The sequence below is a fragment of the Macaca fascicularis genome, chromosome 8 (genome assembly GCF_037993035.2).
Source record: "Macaca fascicularis isolate 582-1 chromosome 8, T2T-MFA8v1.1".
Classification (NCBI taxonomy): Eukaryota; Metazoa; Chordata; class Mammalia; order Primates; family Cercopithecidae; genus Macaca; species Macaca fascicularis.
This window is the reverse complement of record NC_088382.1, coordinates 62,203,561-62,219,604: the sequence shown is the minus strand read 5'-3', so window position 1 is coordinate 62,219,604 and position 16,044 is coordinate 62,203,561. Positions and strand designations below refer to the sequence as shown.

The 16,044-nt window shown below is 38.7% G+C and overlaps 1 protein-coding gene and 1 long non-coding RNA gene across 3 annotated transcripts in view; one reads left to right on the top strand and one right to left on the bottom strand.

The window, feature by feature from the left end:
• The window catches only part of LOC135964731 (uncharacterized), a 195,001-nt gene that overhangs the window by 128,397 nt on the left and 50,560 nt on the right, over nucleotides 1–16,044 (top strand). The gene's annotated exons all lie outside the window — the stretch shown is intronic.
• LOC102115969 (non-histone chromosomal protein HMG-17) lies at nucleotides 14,093–15,290 on the bottom strand. Its single transcript, XM_005548089.4, has one exon. It carries the CDS (start codon nucleotides 15,184–15,186, stop codon nucleotides 14,914–14,916), a length of 273 nt encoding a protein of 90 aa, XP_005548146.2. The 5' UTR covers nucleotides 15,187–15,290; the 3' UTR covers nucleotides 14,093–14,913.

The following is a 16,044-nucleotide window of genomic DNA, read 5'->3' as shown; positions in this document are numbered from 1 at the left end:
AGGAAGTTGAAGGCCTTGATAGCATTTCTCGGCATCAGCAGGGGGCCCATCATTTCAGGTCACAGCCTTGAGTCCCTCCGGGGAATCAACGTGGTTTCAAATTCTAGCCTTGATCCCCAGGCTCTCGGATTGAAAGCTTTGTGTGTTTCTTGTCATTGGCAGCCACCTTTTTCTTGGACTCAGAGCACCTTTTGCTCCCCACGCAACGCTAATGGCAACCACTCTGGGTCAGAGTCTGGCATCTGACTTCTTGTGTTAGGAGGAGAGGTTGGGCACAAATGACAAAGCAGATAAAGAAAACACAAGGCAATTCTATTGTTGAGGTATAGACAGTTTTCTCAGCAACAGAAAGTTAGCAACAGGTGTTGGATATAGGGAACAAGAAGTTCCATCGTCATTACATGTAAGGAATTATATTTTTAGTCTTTATTTTTTAAGAGTAAAAATCAGACTGTGTAAGGGGAATGGTCCAATATCATTGGTTTTAGTTTGGACCAGAATCAAGCATTATGGCAATGATGAATATGAGGATAAATGTTTATTTTTCTCATGTAATGGATACCAAATCCCGAGAGTCTTGGAACTGAAAAGGGTCTTAGAAGCCACCCATCCAGCTTTAGTCCTTGTGGAAAATCTCAGAAGCATCCCACAGACAGCCATCCAGTCTCTCCCCACACCTTCCAGTGATAAGTTAGCACATTCCATTTTGAACAGCTCTTATTGTTAGGAATGTTCTTCCTTATGTTTGTTCAACATTTCCTCTCTCTTGCCTGTGTCTTTTGTCTTAATTGTGCCTTCTGACATGAGACAGAATTACAGAAGGGAAATAAATCCTTAAAGGTATGATAACCAATTTTCCTAAAAAAAATTGTGATGAGAATGAGCCAATGCATAATTAAACTACATTTGATTTTTTTGGGGGGAGGGTTATATTTCTCCTTCACTCCAGTTCCCCTGAGGGTCTTCACATTCCCTAGTCCATTTCAATTTCCCGTTCCTTCTCAGTTCTCAAAGCTCCGGAATTGTCTGGGACTCATGGTTCATCATCAGTAAAGCTTTCTGTAACCTGGACTTCTTGAACTTGCTCTTCTAACCAAAACCTGGTGCTCCCAGAGGACACTGCCTCCCCTTGAGTGTGATGCTTTTCCTCTCTCAGGTCTACCCCAGTGAGACATGTGTCCTCCTGGCTCCCTGTCACTGCTTCTAGACCATCCTGGTTCCTCCCTGCACAGCCATGTCCTGTGTTCTCTCATAGGGATGGTCACTTGGAGACACATTGGTCATTCCCCTCATTTCCCTGAGCTCTGGGCTTACACTCTGGGTGATATTTTCTGGGCGATTTCAACATCCACATAGAAGCTGTGTCAGAGATGATTCTTTCCAAGACCTAGCCCTTCAATTACTTGTATCCCTCCTCATGCTCAAGGGTCTGCCACTGGCTTCCTTACCTCACTTTAAGAAATACCTTTTGAGAAGACATTTATGCAGCCAACAGACACATGAAAAAATGCTCATCATCACTAGCCATCAGAGAAATGCAAATCAAAACCACAATGTGATACCATCTCACACCAGTTAGAATGGTGATCATTAAAAAGTCAGGAAACAGTAAGTGCTAGAGAGGATGTGGAGAAATAGGAACATTTTTACACTGTTGGTGGGACTGTAAACTCGTTCAACCATTGTGGAAGACAGTGTGGCAATTCCTCAAGGATCTAGAACTAGAAATACACCTTCCTGTGTCCAAGTGTTCTCATTGTTCAATTCCCACCTATGAGTGAGAACGTGCGGTGTTTGGTTTTCTGTTCTTGTGATAGTTTTCTGAGAATGATGGTTTCCAGCTGCATCCATGTCCCTACAAAGGACATGAACTCATCGTTTTTTATGGCTGCACAGTGTTCCATGGTGTATATGTGCCTTCTGACGTGAGACAGAATATAGAAGGGAAATAAATCCTTAAAGGTATGATAACCAATTTTGAACAGCTCTTATTGTTAGGAATGTTCTTCCTTATGGTTGTTCAACGTTTCCTCCCTCTTGCCTGTGTCTTTTGTCTTAATTGTGCCTTCTGACATGAGACAGAATATAGAAGGGAAATAAATCCTTAAAAGTATGATAACCAATTAGCCATCCCATTACTGGGTATATACCCGAAGGATTATAAATCATGCTGCTATAAAGACACATGCACACGTATGTTTATTGCAGCACTATTCACAATAGCAAAGACTTGGAACCAACCCAAATGTCCATCAGTGACAGACTGGATTAAGAAAATGTGGCACATATACACCATGGAATACTATGCAGTCATAAAAAAGGATGAGTTTATGTCCTCTGTAGGGACATGGACGCAGCTGGAAACCATAATTCTCAGCAAACTATCGCAAGAACAGAAAACCAAACAGCGCACATTCTCACTCATAGGTGGGAATTGAACAATGAGGACACCTGGACACAGGAAGGGGAACATCATACACTGGGGCCTGTCGTGGGGTGGGGGGAGGGGGAGGGATAGCATTAGGAGATATACCTAATGTAAATGACGAGTTAATGGGTGCAGCACAGCAACATGTATACATATGTAACAAACCTGCACGTTGTGCACATGTACCCTAGAACTTAAAGTATAATAAAAAATTAAATAAAAAAAAAGAAATCACTTTTGAGTACACTGCCTTCCCTCGTCCAGGCAGTTCCTCTGATATTCTAACCGTAACATCCTTTGAACACAGCAGGGCCTAAAGCCCACAATTCCATAATCAGCCTTAAAATCACCTCCACGCACACCACCTTGGCTCTGCCTCTCACTTGCTTCATCTTACTGTGTTGACAAAATTCCAGTCTTAGTGAAATCCTATTTTTGCCTCCTTGCATGTGTACCAGTGTGGGTTAAATGCTTCAGGAAAAATCAACCAAGCTGACGGATCCCATTGTAAAATCAGCCCCAATTCCACGTGGCCATCACTATGGATTTGCCGTGTGCATTCACGACAAAAGTTTCTACTCTTGTAGAAGACTATTTCATATCTTTTCTTGTCTTCTCAAACCTCCCACGCTTCTTCCTCCATATTCACTCTCAGTTGATGAAATTTTACCAAGGAAATTGCAGACTCAGAAGAGAACTTCTGCAAGTTCCCATCTAACTGCCTCCCAGGGATGTGACATGCAGTTCACTTTCCTGCCAGAACTGTCAGTACTCCTCTCAAAGGTCACTGCTCCATGCAAAGAAACTGCCCCTGTGAAAGCCAACAGTGCCTTTAACACATGACTTCCAGCAGCTGAGTCTCGATCTCAGTCTTCCTGTACTTGGCCTCTCAGCAAGATTTGACATGATGACTCTCCTTTTCCTGAACCTCCATCACTACCATTGACTTCTGGAAGTGTCTTTCTTTTTTTTAACTGGGCTTTCAGTTCACTGCCATCTCCTCATTTTCTTCCTGTCTCACTTGCTCTTCCTTCCTTCTCAATTGTCTTTGCTCATTCTTTGTCAGTTACCAGACTGTGGAGTGACCTGGGTCACACCTGAGTTATCTCATAAGCAGTCTTGCGACTTTGGACACAATCGCTGTGCTGCCGATGCTCGCCTTTCCCTGATCTCTAAACTCGTTACCAAACCTTCTCAGCATCTCCATCTCAATGTCTGACAGTCACCTCCATCATGGTGGGTTAGGCACGAGTGCCTTATCTTTGCCTTAGCTCAGGTCTCTCCTAGTTTATTTCCATCCACTGTCAAGCCCAAAACTTCGGAGCCATCTGTGACTTCTCTCTTTCTCACCCGTTCCATATCTAATCCATCAGCAAGTCATCAGTTCTAACCAAAACACATCCAGAATGCGAACACTTCTCCTGGGCTCAGTCCCCAGTGCCCTGATCCATCCTTGATCATCTCTAGCCTGGATTGTAGCCCCTTACCTGGTGTTCCTGCTTCCACTCTTGCTTTCTTATATACTATTCATGGCACAGTAGCCAGAGTACCTCTTTAAAAGCGCACGTCACATATGCCACCCTTCTGCCCAAACCCCTCCGTTCTCTTGGATGAGAAAGCCAATTCCTTACTATCCAAGGTCTTGCATCCTCCTCCTTACTCCCGAAGGCACTGGGCACCAAACTTTCTCAGGGCCTCTTCCCTTGCTCTTCCTTGTCTAAGTGGCAGGTGCTGTAAGAGCCCCACCCTTCCCCGTGACTCACCCCAGCGGCACTGCGGCTCTGGAGGATGGTTCTCGTACTGGCCGAGGGGTTCATACCTCGAGCACCTAAGCTTCTCTGCCTGTGGACTATTTTCTGAGATTGTGCTCAGCCTACACAAGGTAGACCAGGGGTGCCAGGGAGATCCTCACATCCAGTAATGGAGGGTGGCACCTACCCAGCTTCCTCACCCCTGGTGGGGCCATCCTCAGTGTGTTTCTCACAGGCCCTCAGAGGTCCCCAGTGACTTGAACCTCCCATGGCCCACAGTGGTCAGCCACCCATTGGCATACACTTAATTTTTCTGTGTAAGCTGTTAGATGATTAGAATTTTTAATGTTGAATGAACCTTTACTTACTGAAATTAATTAGCCCAATTTTGTCACAATGGATTATCTTTTTGGTACATTATTAGATGGGTTTAATAATATTTTGTTCAGGATTTTTGTCTATGTTCACAGGTAAGATTATCCTGGAATTTCCTTCTCTTAGGTTTTTTCTTCTTTTTTTCCCCCTGGTTTTTGAATTATTCTACTTTACTTCATAAAATGAATTGAAGGGTGTCTGTCCCCTTTGTGTCTCCTTTCTGTATGAGTTGAATGTGATTGGAATCATATCTTTGTTAATGTTCTGGAAAAAGAAGTTCCAGAAAGCTTAGCTTTTTTTATTTTATTTCAATAGGTTTTGGGGGAACAGGTGGTGTTTGGTTACACGAATAAGTTCTTTAGTGGTGATTTCTGAGATTTTGGTGCACCCATCATCTAAGCAGTGTACATTGTACCCAGTGTGTAGTCTTATATCCTTCACCCATCTCCCACCCTTTCCCCTGAGTCCCCAAAGTCCATTGTATCATTCTTATGCCTTTGTGTTCACATAGCTTAGCTCCCACTTATGAGCAAGAACATGCAATGTTTGGTTTCCATTCCTGAGTTACTTCATTTAGAATAATCATCTTCAAATTCATCCAGATTCCTGTGAATGTCATTATTTCATTTTTTTTATGACTGAGTAGTATTCCGTGATGTATATATGCCACATTCAGGATGTTTAGCTTTGTTTTGTTTGTTTTTCAGGGGATAATTTAATGTACTATTTCAATTTAATTAATTCTGTGATACCATTAGCTATCTAGATCATTCTGAGACAGGCTAGCCTATTATGTTTTTAGAGGAATTTGTGTCTCCAGTCTTCAAATATAAGGTTGTTCAGATTATTCACATTCCTAATGTTTCCATGAGTTTTCCTTCTTTTGCATTTCTAATAGTTTATTCGTACTATTCTTCTTTCCTTGATCATTCTCATCTGAATTTTTTCATTAGTCTCTTCAAACAATGCTTGACTTTGTTGATCCTTTTAATTTTATCTTTCTTTTCATTTATGTTAAATTTGCTATTTGTTACTTTGTTTCTTAACATTTCTTTATGATTATTTTCTTGTTTGTTTTTCCAAGTTCTTAAACTGGCTGTTTAACTCATTACTTTTCAAGTTTTCTTCTTTTTAATGTAAAATATACATACATTTAAGGCTACACATTATCCCTAAGTAGATAACATTTCCTATATCCCGTGAGTTTTAATGCGTAATATTTTTGTTATTTTTCTGTCAGAGTGTTTTCTAATTACCATGAGCTTTATGAGTTATTTAGAAGCATTTAAACTTTTAGTTTTTTAATGTGTGGTTTTAACTTACTCTTTGTTATTGATTTCTAAGTTAATTACCTTTTGCTTACCTAACATGGTCTCTATGATATTACTAATTTGAGTTTATTTTCTAGTATAACATTATTTTTATAATGTTCTGTGTATGTTTATAAGGAATGCTTGGGGTATATGTGTCTTTTAGTTCAAGTCTGTGTATTATCTAAATCATCTGTGGCCTGACTGACTTTTGTCTGATTTATCAGTCAGTTACTGGAAGGATTTGTTTAAAACTTTTATATTATGATAGATGTGTCCATTTTTATTAGATTTGTCTTAATTTTTGCTTTACATGTTTTAAGGCTGTGGTAATGGATGCTTACAAGTCCCAAATTGTTATATGTTCCTGATAAACTGAAAATTTTGTCATTATAAAAGAACTTAAATAAGGTCATTAATAATAAAGCCATTTAATAATGCCTTTGCTTTTGAATCAATTTTGCCAGATATTAATATAGTTTCTTTTGATTTGTGTTTGCTTGATACATTTTACAACTTTTTACTTTCTGCTTTTTGTTCTTAAGTTCTAGGTGTATGTTATACACATGTAAACATAAGTGATTATACATCTCATCCATAATATAAATATGTAATATATACATGTATATATGTTCATGTGTACATAGATTATAAGGATTTAAGAAGCCATATAGTTGTATTTTTAAAAAGTGAGCCATGAAAATGTTGTTTTATGACTAGAAAGATTAGTCCCCTTACATTTATTGTGATTTTTTGTATATTACAATTTATTTTTGCCATTGTATCTGGTAATTTCTCTTTACTCTGCTTTTTCTTTGTTTCTTTTCCTCCTTCTTACCTTATTTTGAACTGATTAATTTTTTTAATTCAACACTTCATTCTTTTAGTGGTTATTCCTACAAATTTTCACATTTATGTTTTACTTAAATTTAAAATTAACCAAGACCTTCTCCATTCTCTCTAACAATGCAACCGTGGGCTTCTTCAACTCAAAGCCACCCTCCTGCCTCCTGTATTATTTTCAAACTTTAATAATTTCCCCCAAAATAAGGTGTGAGTCTTATTCTTTCTAGCATTGGTATCTGTTTAGCACACAAACTAACCCTCCTCTCCAGTCATCATTGCTTTTGCATGTCAGATTTTTGTTTTGGATGATTTTTTTCCTCCTGAAGTACATTCTTTAAGAGATACCTTAGAGGTGGGTCTATGTGTAGTGAAGTCTTTTAATTTGTGTTTATTTGAAGATGGTGAAGACAGAATTGTTCACGTTGCATATCCAACTTGGTGGTGTTTCTCTTAGTTTCTCTCAGCCTTTAGAGATGCTCATCCACCAACACCTGGCTTCTTTTTTGTTGTGGAGAAGATAGCTACCAACTCACTATATTTCCCTTCAAATAATCTCTGTTTTACAAATATTCTTGTCTCTTTATTAAGTATTCTGCATTTTTACTGTCTTGTATGCAGGTTTAGATTTTTAAAATTTATTCTGGGTAGAGTTCATTATAACTCAGAAATCTGAGGAAATTTCCACCCAGCTTCTCTTTGAATATTGCAGTTCTCCAATTCTTCTTACTATTTTTTTCTGTGATTTCTATTAGATGTGAGTTAAGATTTTTCACTCTGTGTTCCATATCTTTTCATAACTTTAATATTTTAATCTCCTTATCTCTGTGCTATAGTCTGAGTTGTTCCTTCAGATGTGTCTCCCAGTTCTTTACATGTATCTAACCTGTTGTTAGGTACGCATGCCAAGGTTATTATTTTATTTGTTACGTAGTTTTTATTCCTAGATGTTATACTTAATTCTTTGTCAGTCTGCCTTGTCACTTTTAATAGTTTCCTCTTCAATAATCATAGATTAGATATGTTCATTGACTGCTTTAACTATGCTAAATATTTTATATTCTCTAACTGTTATTCCCACAATTTGCAGTCTTTATGGGTCCGACACTGCTGTCTTTTTCTTCTGTTTACTGTCTCTCACTCATTAGTTTTATTATTTTTTTAAAAATTATTTTCTGATTTATTATTGTCTTTTAAAAGACTTGAGCATTTGTATGCATTGGAACTTTACCTGGGGGATTCTTCCAAGATTCATTGCAAATCTCTTCCTTCAGGGGAATTTGTACTTGCCTCCAGCAGGAGGCAACCCAGACCACTTGAAAACTAAACTCTTAACTTGGCCTTTTTAGGGGCCACAACAGTAGGTGAATTCTAGTGCCATGCCCATGTGAGGGCCGAATTCTTGTTACAAGTTATTATTATTGTTTGAAAGTGGGATTTTTACTCTGCATATCTAGGTAGGTGGTTTTCCACCTTTTCTCAGAGGCAGGTCCGAGGCATGACAGTTTTCTGTCAGTGACTCTTGGTAGGGCAAGTGTGTTTGTTTGTGTGTGTGCTTGTGTTTTTTTCCTAGTTCTCTTTTCATCATGAGCATTTCTTTCCAAGGCTCTGGGCTTCCCAAGGAGCGGGCGTTGGGAGTAGAAGGAAAAGGGGTAGTATCTCCAAATCTCCTTCCCAAATTGAATAGCTAGGATAGGGCTTTATCTCCATTCACTTTGCAGAGTGAACTAAAACCAGAGCTCCAGGGAACCAGAGGTTGGTAGATGTCCCCCAGATATCTGTCAGCTTCCTTTCTTGCCTCCATGTATATGTTATTTAATCATTTGCCTATGTTTAAAAATATTCTGTATATTCATTTTTTTTGCACAAGAAGGTGTTTTTATTTTTACACCATTGACTCTCCATATAGCTCAGCAAATAGAATCTACATAATGCCTTATCATCCTCTGTGAAGAAAGCTCTTTCCCAGAATGTTTGATGTCAGGGGACAATCATTATGCTCATTCCTGGCCTAAAATCTGTTAAGAGGATGCTGTCAACGTTTAGATTAAAATCCACTCATCCAACTCAAGATAAGCAAGCCAAAATGTGTAGCTTTCAGAGTCATTGGTAAATGTGGTATTGCTATTATCAGCTAGGAAGTTCTGTCTACTAAAGCATATTGTATCTTTATAAAAACAATTAATAATATTTTGTGCAGTTATACAATATTATGCAAAACCTAATGATGTGTCCTGTTCACTCCAATTACCCATTTTCTATTTTATGGCTGTTATCAATAATGGAATTGCTATCAGGTCTGTGTGGTTGCTCTGATAACACAGAAAATAAAAGATTATGAGATAAAAATGGTCTTAAAGGATCACTTTTTCTTCATATGAAAATATACTCATCTCAGCAACAAGACCTGGAAAATGTAGAACTTTTAAGTAATCCTTGAATTAAAAGATGACCTAAAATACTTTTGTTATTTTATGATTTCTAAGTATTGCTGATGGTGAGATTAAGCATCTAAGTTTATTTCTACTCTTAAAGTTATTCACCTTGATGAAGAAATACAGTATTTTATATGTTTAGCATGTTTTTAAGAGCATAATTATAAGTACTTCAAATCCTCTTTCCGATGAGGCAAAGCATAGATCATCAAAACCACAAACATAGATAAAATGATATTTAATACATTTCTTCTGCAGTCTAAGAACATCATGATATGGTACATTCTTTCCTTGGTTAGAAATCTCAACATTGCAGTGGAAGAAAGTGGAGAAAAGTACTACATTCTGCTATTAGGGGGGTATCATCATGCTTTAGGATAAAGAGAAGATCCTTGATTTCCATGGTTCAGGGGCTGGAAGCGGAGAGGACTTGAGGTGGTTTATGATGTCACCCAAGAACCAGGCTCGAGATGAGCAGGAGTGCATGTGAGATGAGCAGGAGTGGATGTGAGATGAGCAGGAGTGGATGTGATGGTGACGAGTGTCTTTAGCTGGTCTCTGTTTCTCACATCCAGAGTGCTTCCTGTGGCTTCTGAGGCCTCTCTCAGCACCGTGCCACTCCATGCCTTCTGCAGTCCTTCAGGCAGTCTCTGACCCAAGAGGTCTCCAACACAGTTGAAACATAAAGTTTTATAGCCTTTGGCCGGGCGCGGTGGCTCATGCTTATAATCCCAGCACCTTGAGAGGCCAAGGTGGGTGAATCACCTGAGGTCAGGAGTTCATGACCAGCCTGGCCAACATGGCGAAACCCCATCTATACTAAAAATACAAAAATTAGCTGGGCATGGTGGCGGGCACCAGTAATCCCAGCTACTCAGGAGGGTGAGGCAGGAGAATTGCTCAAACCCAGGAGTCAGAGGTTGCAGTGAGCCGAGATCACACCACTGCACTCCAGCATGGGCAATTAGAGCAAAACTCTGTCTCAAAAAAAAAAAGATTTTATAGCAGATAATTCTTTATTTTCCACCTTCAAAATAGAGTATTTAACTCCCTGTGGAGATAAAGGCATGGACTTGGTTTTGTTGATGGTAATTGAGGTGATCTGCTGTGGTGGCATTGGGGGTGTGTGATCGGAGAGAGAATGGGCGGAGGGGCACCAGGAGGCACCACGCCCTCACTGAGGCAAGGTGTTTGCCTCCTGCCACACAACGTAGGCTCCTGGAATGTCTAGCATAATTTTCCTAAAAGAACTGGGAAAATAACTTTTCTTTTTTTGCTTTCATAGAGGTCATCTTATGTTTGGTGTGCATGCGTTGTGTGTGGTGTGTGTAGGTGTGGTGTGTGTAGGTGTTGCATGTGTGTGTGAACATATGGTGTGTATATGTGTAGTATGTGGCATGTGTGTGGGGGGCTGTGCATGTATGGTGTGTATGTGTGACACGCGGTGTGTTTGTGTGAGGTGTGGTATGTAGTGTCTGTGTGGTATGTGTGTGTGTGGTATGTGGTATGTGGTATGTGTATGCATGGTGTGTGTGGTGTATGTAGTGTGTGATTATGTGGTATATGTGTAGTTTGTGGTGTGTGTGTGTGATGTATGATATATGTTATGCCTGTGTGGTATGTGTGGTGTGTGTGCATGTGGTATCTTGTGTGCATTTGATGTGTGTGGTGTGTGGCTTGCATGTGTGATGTGTGTGTGTGGTGTGTGTTTGTGTGTATGGTGTGTGTGGTGTGTATGTGTGATGTATGGTACATGGTGTGCATGTGGTATGTGTGCATGTGGTGTGTGTGTGTGGTATGTATGGGGTGTGTGTATGTGGTGTGTGTTTGGTGTGTGTGGTGCGTAGTTTGCCTGTGTGGTGTGTATGTGCTATGTGTGGTGTGTGGTGTGCATGTGGTGTGTGTGTGGTATGTGATATGCGTGGTGTGTGTTTCATTGTGTCGTGTGTATGTGTGATGGCTTGTGTGCAGTGTGCATGTAGGGTGTGTGTGTGTGTGTGGTATGTGGTCTGTGTGGTCTGCATGTATGATGTGTAGGATGTGGTATGCATATGGTGTGTGTGTGTGTTGTGTAGCGTAGGGTGGTGTGTTTTCCTGGGTCCGTAAAGAAGTGCTTCTCACATTTGTTTCTTGCTGCTTGCTATACTGATGGACTCTGACCTCCTAAATTTAGGGGACTTCTGGTTGTTTTCTCTTGTGTCACTTATGAGGTGTGGGTATGAGAAGCACCATCTCACAGTGCTATGAAGAATCTCATATTGGTAACTGTGCAGATGTACTCATGAACAGGGCTCGCAGGTTTTATTTGCTTCACAAAATGGTTTGTGATGCCCTTCTCCTAAAAAATATTAAATGATTTATTCTAACAGCTTCATTTTACAGATATGTCTGCTTAGTTTCTAAAAACCATAGCCTATTTTCTATAACTCCTCCAACTTTTTAGTTAGAGGATAATAATTTACCCCAGATACACATCTACTTTCCGTGCACTTGCATTTCATAATGAAGGAACGATTATGGTTTGGACCTTCAGCTGTGATGGATTGAATTTGCAAAGCGTGATGATATGACACACGAAATGCCCTGAGACAAAATCGCTTCAAAGTTAATAAACTGAAACAAATGAATTTAAACTTGAACTGAACTTTAGCAAAAGTCATCCATCTCATTTTATTTATAATTTACTTTTTAAAAGGACAAAATAAGCAACATCATATTTAGATGGCAGAAAACAGTGTCGTTGCCATTCACAAGGTCACAAGTTTTTATTTACTCATGTAGTTTCCCTATTTCCAGGTTCAATAGTTAAGGTTTATTTTTAGTTTTTGCTTGAAGTAAAAAAAAAAATATGGAAACATCTTTCATTAAATTATTTTTAAGTATTTAAATTCAAATTTTATATTGGTTAATGTCTAGGGCTTTTGCTTTCTGTGTATCATACAGAAACCAAACCTACCAATGCTGGCAGGTTTTTAATCTGGAGGAATAAGTAACATTCTCAGTTTAAAAAAACATCAGAATTAAAATGTCACAAAGCTCTTGTGACTTTTGACTTGACTTAAGATAAAAACATAAACAACGTTCTGTGTATTTCCCACAAGTAAGTACTTAACAAGTAAAAAGGTGAAATTTAAACAAAATGACACTGTTTCATAAATAGCTTTCTTTGAAACAAAAAATTGGGGAAAAGGGAAAAATACAAGAATTATTAAAATATGAAATTAACTGGTTTTTATAGACTCCAAAACATAACTGGAGATCTGGACAAGTTTTAAAAATTGGGTTGTTGCTTATAATGTGATGGTTCCTTGAAAATTGATGTGTTGCGTATCAAAACTATGTGCAACAAGAATGCGATACAATGTGACTATGAAAACACATCAGTGCATGCATGAATTAAGGTGTTGAAGAAGATGGAGTAAACAGGACCTACCCCTGTCTCCTTCTCCCCACTTATTACATATTTTTAGGAAATGGCTGATTTTTGACAGAACAACAAAAAAAGAAATTTGCAACGGAAACATCATACAACTCTTTTTCCTATTTCTGTTATACTCGCTACTGGAATTTTGGTTGAGAAATAACTGATTGCTGAAAGCCAAGTTTGCAGGTAAAGGAAATGTATACTTTACATATATACATACATTTCTAGTATTTAACATATATATGTATATACACATGTGAATGTCTTATCTACATGAAACATTTTATCTACATAATGTATTTTATGTTAACTTTTTTTGATGTATTTTCTTCTAAAGGAATTCTGTGTAGCACCTAAATATCAATCATTAAATTTCAGGAGTGAAAGTGTGGAAATAGGATACTGTTTAGTGATGATTGCATTTGATACATTTCTATCTTTCAGTCTCAATTATTTTCAAGGTTCCTATTAACAGTTGGCCTCTTCTTCTTTAACTTCTTTAAAAAAGTTTGCAAAGTTATCCGGTTTAAGGCCAGAAGTGTTACTCCTGTAGAGGCCTTCAGTGTAGTGAGGATACACAGATGTGTCATGATTTAAAAGAAATTCACTTAAGAGAGTAGTGTCAATGGGTTATAGAACTGCTGAACTCGTCTGAAGCATTGTGGAATAAAATGTATGAGAAATATAGTATGTGTAATTGAGATTTTAATGAATTGCCTTGTTAATCCATACACTGTATGCATGTTGCAACATTTTCTAGGCTTAATTAGTGTGCTTGATGATTATGTTTATTTTCTGATATACACACTGATTAAGCATTGTCCATACACTAGAGCTTGAAACAAGATCAATCTGTAAAGTAGCACCTAGTCATCTAACTGGGGACTCAAAATGCAAATAGACCAACTTATGGAAAATTAAATTAGTTCTAATAGAACCCATTTTGCCTGAGCAGCCAGTGTCACATTATAAACAGTGTTCTCTTGTTGTAAAAGAAATAAAAGGCTTCTGTTGACAGATCCTTGTATACTTTTAAGCTCGAAAAACTGAATGCATATGATGTTAGAGTTGACTGTAACTCTTAGACGTGGGGAATTGTGGAATATTCCGAGTTAACCTATACTATTGTGCTCTGGAAATGCAACTCATTCTGCTATTATGGCATTTGGGGACCTGGGGGCTCTCATGTTTCAAAACGTTTTTTATTAAGATCTCCTATGAATTACAACTTTTGTAAATTTTCTTCTGTTGTGTTGAAATTCTCCAGATAGTTCTTTTTTATTCAAATTTAATTTATTCTACTAGATGTTTATTGAGCACATGTGAGTATAATTTGGGCTCAGTCTGTCCTCCCCTCTCCATGATTCCCAGCTTAGACTGCAACTCAGGCTGGTATCAGATGGATGATGGATAAAACTGTCCAACTACTGCTTAACGTAGATATGGATGTGATGTTAGTAATTCAGACGGACTTTTTGGCTCTTTTCAGAACCTTTCCAGTCTTTTTCTTTTTTTTTTTCCCAAGCCAAACTGTATCCAGCTTTATTAAAGATACTTTCCATAAACAATCATGGTATTTCAGGCAGGACATGGGCAGACAATCGTTAACAGTATACAACAACTTTCAAACTCCCTTCTTCAATGGACTACCAAAAATCAGAAAGCCACTATAAAACCCAATGAAGTCTTCATCTGATGCTCTGAACAGGGAAAGTTTAGAGTGAGGGTTGACATTTCACATTTAGCATGTTGTTTAACAACTTTTCACAAGCCGACCCTGACTTTCAGGAAGTGAAATGAAAATGGCAGAATTTATCTGAAGATCCACAATCTAGAAATGGAACCAATGCTGTTTTGACAGGTGCCATCTCAGTGGCATCACTGGAAAGTCCAGATTGCCTGACACACTGGTAACCAATGACTACGGGTCAGGTCCCAACAGATGTCTGGGCTTAAGGGAGTTAAGTCTATGCTGAAAGATGGAAAGGGAGAAGAGGACATAAAAACAAATTTGTTTTTCCATACCACAAGGCTTTTGTGCCAAGGTGGCCATGTGTGTCAAAGTCAGGGACTCCCTCCTCCTGGGAACCAAGAGGAAGTCTCTCAAAACTAGAAGGGAAAGGTGTTTCCCCCACATTAATCCAGCTTTGGAGACATTCTATTAGTGACATATGCCCCTTCCCCCAAAAACAACAATGAAGTGTTCTGTGTGCTAACAACATAGCTTTAAAAAAAAAAAAAAAAAAAAAGTAAAACAAAATTCTGCATTTTTATAAAACTTGATAAAAAATAGTATTTCAAACTGTACAGTCACCAGAAGTACACAGTTATCAAAAATGCACACACTTCACTTGGCATCTCCAGCACCTTCAGCTTTCTGTGCCTGGTCTGTTTTGGCATCTCCGTTTTCTGCAGGGTTATTCTCCTCCTTGCCAGCATCAGCTTTTCCCTTTTTCCCTTTGGGTACCTTCTCTCCCTTCTTTGCAGGGGCCTTTTTAGGCTTGGGCTCTGGCTTTGGAGGAGCAGGTTTAGCAGACAACCTCGCGGATCTTCTCTGTGGTTCGTCCTTCACCTTGGCTTTATCTCCTTTAGCATCCCCTTCAGCCTTTCTCTTGGGCATGGTGGCGACGGCGGCGGGACGTAGGTGCTGGACGCGGGATGCAGCGCGCGCGGGCTTTGGTCGGTCCGGGGGTCGTTCTCGCCTCTTCTTCTTCACACTGCTCCTCCAGTCTTTTTCTTTTAAACATATAGTCTTTAAAATAATTGTGTTGAAAACACTTAATTGAAATCTGCTCTCTTAACAGATTTTTAAGTGCACATTATTGTTGACTCTAGGTACAGTGTTGTACAGCAGATCTCTAGAGCTTGTTTCATTTTGCTTGACTGAAATTTTATGCACATTGATTAATAACTCCCCATTTCTTTCCCCTCCCAGCTAATTTCCATCTTATTATTTGATTCTATAAATTTGACTATTTTAGATAACCTCACATGAGTGGAATGCAGTGCTTGTCATTTATGAAGGTTGTTTTCACATCTTAACTATGGTGAATAATGCTACAGTGAATATGGGAGTGTTGAGACCCTGATTTTAATTCCTCTGGATATATACCCAGAAGAGGGATTGCTGGATCATATGGTAGTTCTATTCTTAATTTTTCTGAGGAATCACCATACTGATTTCCATAATGGCTGAACCTGTACTAATTTCCATTCCCAACCACAGTATACAAGTGTTCTCTTTTCTCCATATCCTCGCAACACTTGTCTTTTTTGTTGTTGTCTATAATCACCTTCCTGATAGGTGTGAGGTGATGTCTCATTATTTTAATTTGCATTTCCCTGATGATTAGTGATGTTGAACATATCTATATCTATATCTATATCTATACCTATATATCTGTTGGCCATTTGCATGTCTCCTTTGGAGAAATGTCTGTTCAAGTTCTTAGGCTATTTTTAAATTGGGTTATCAGAT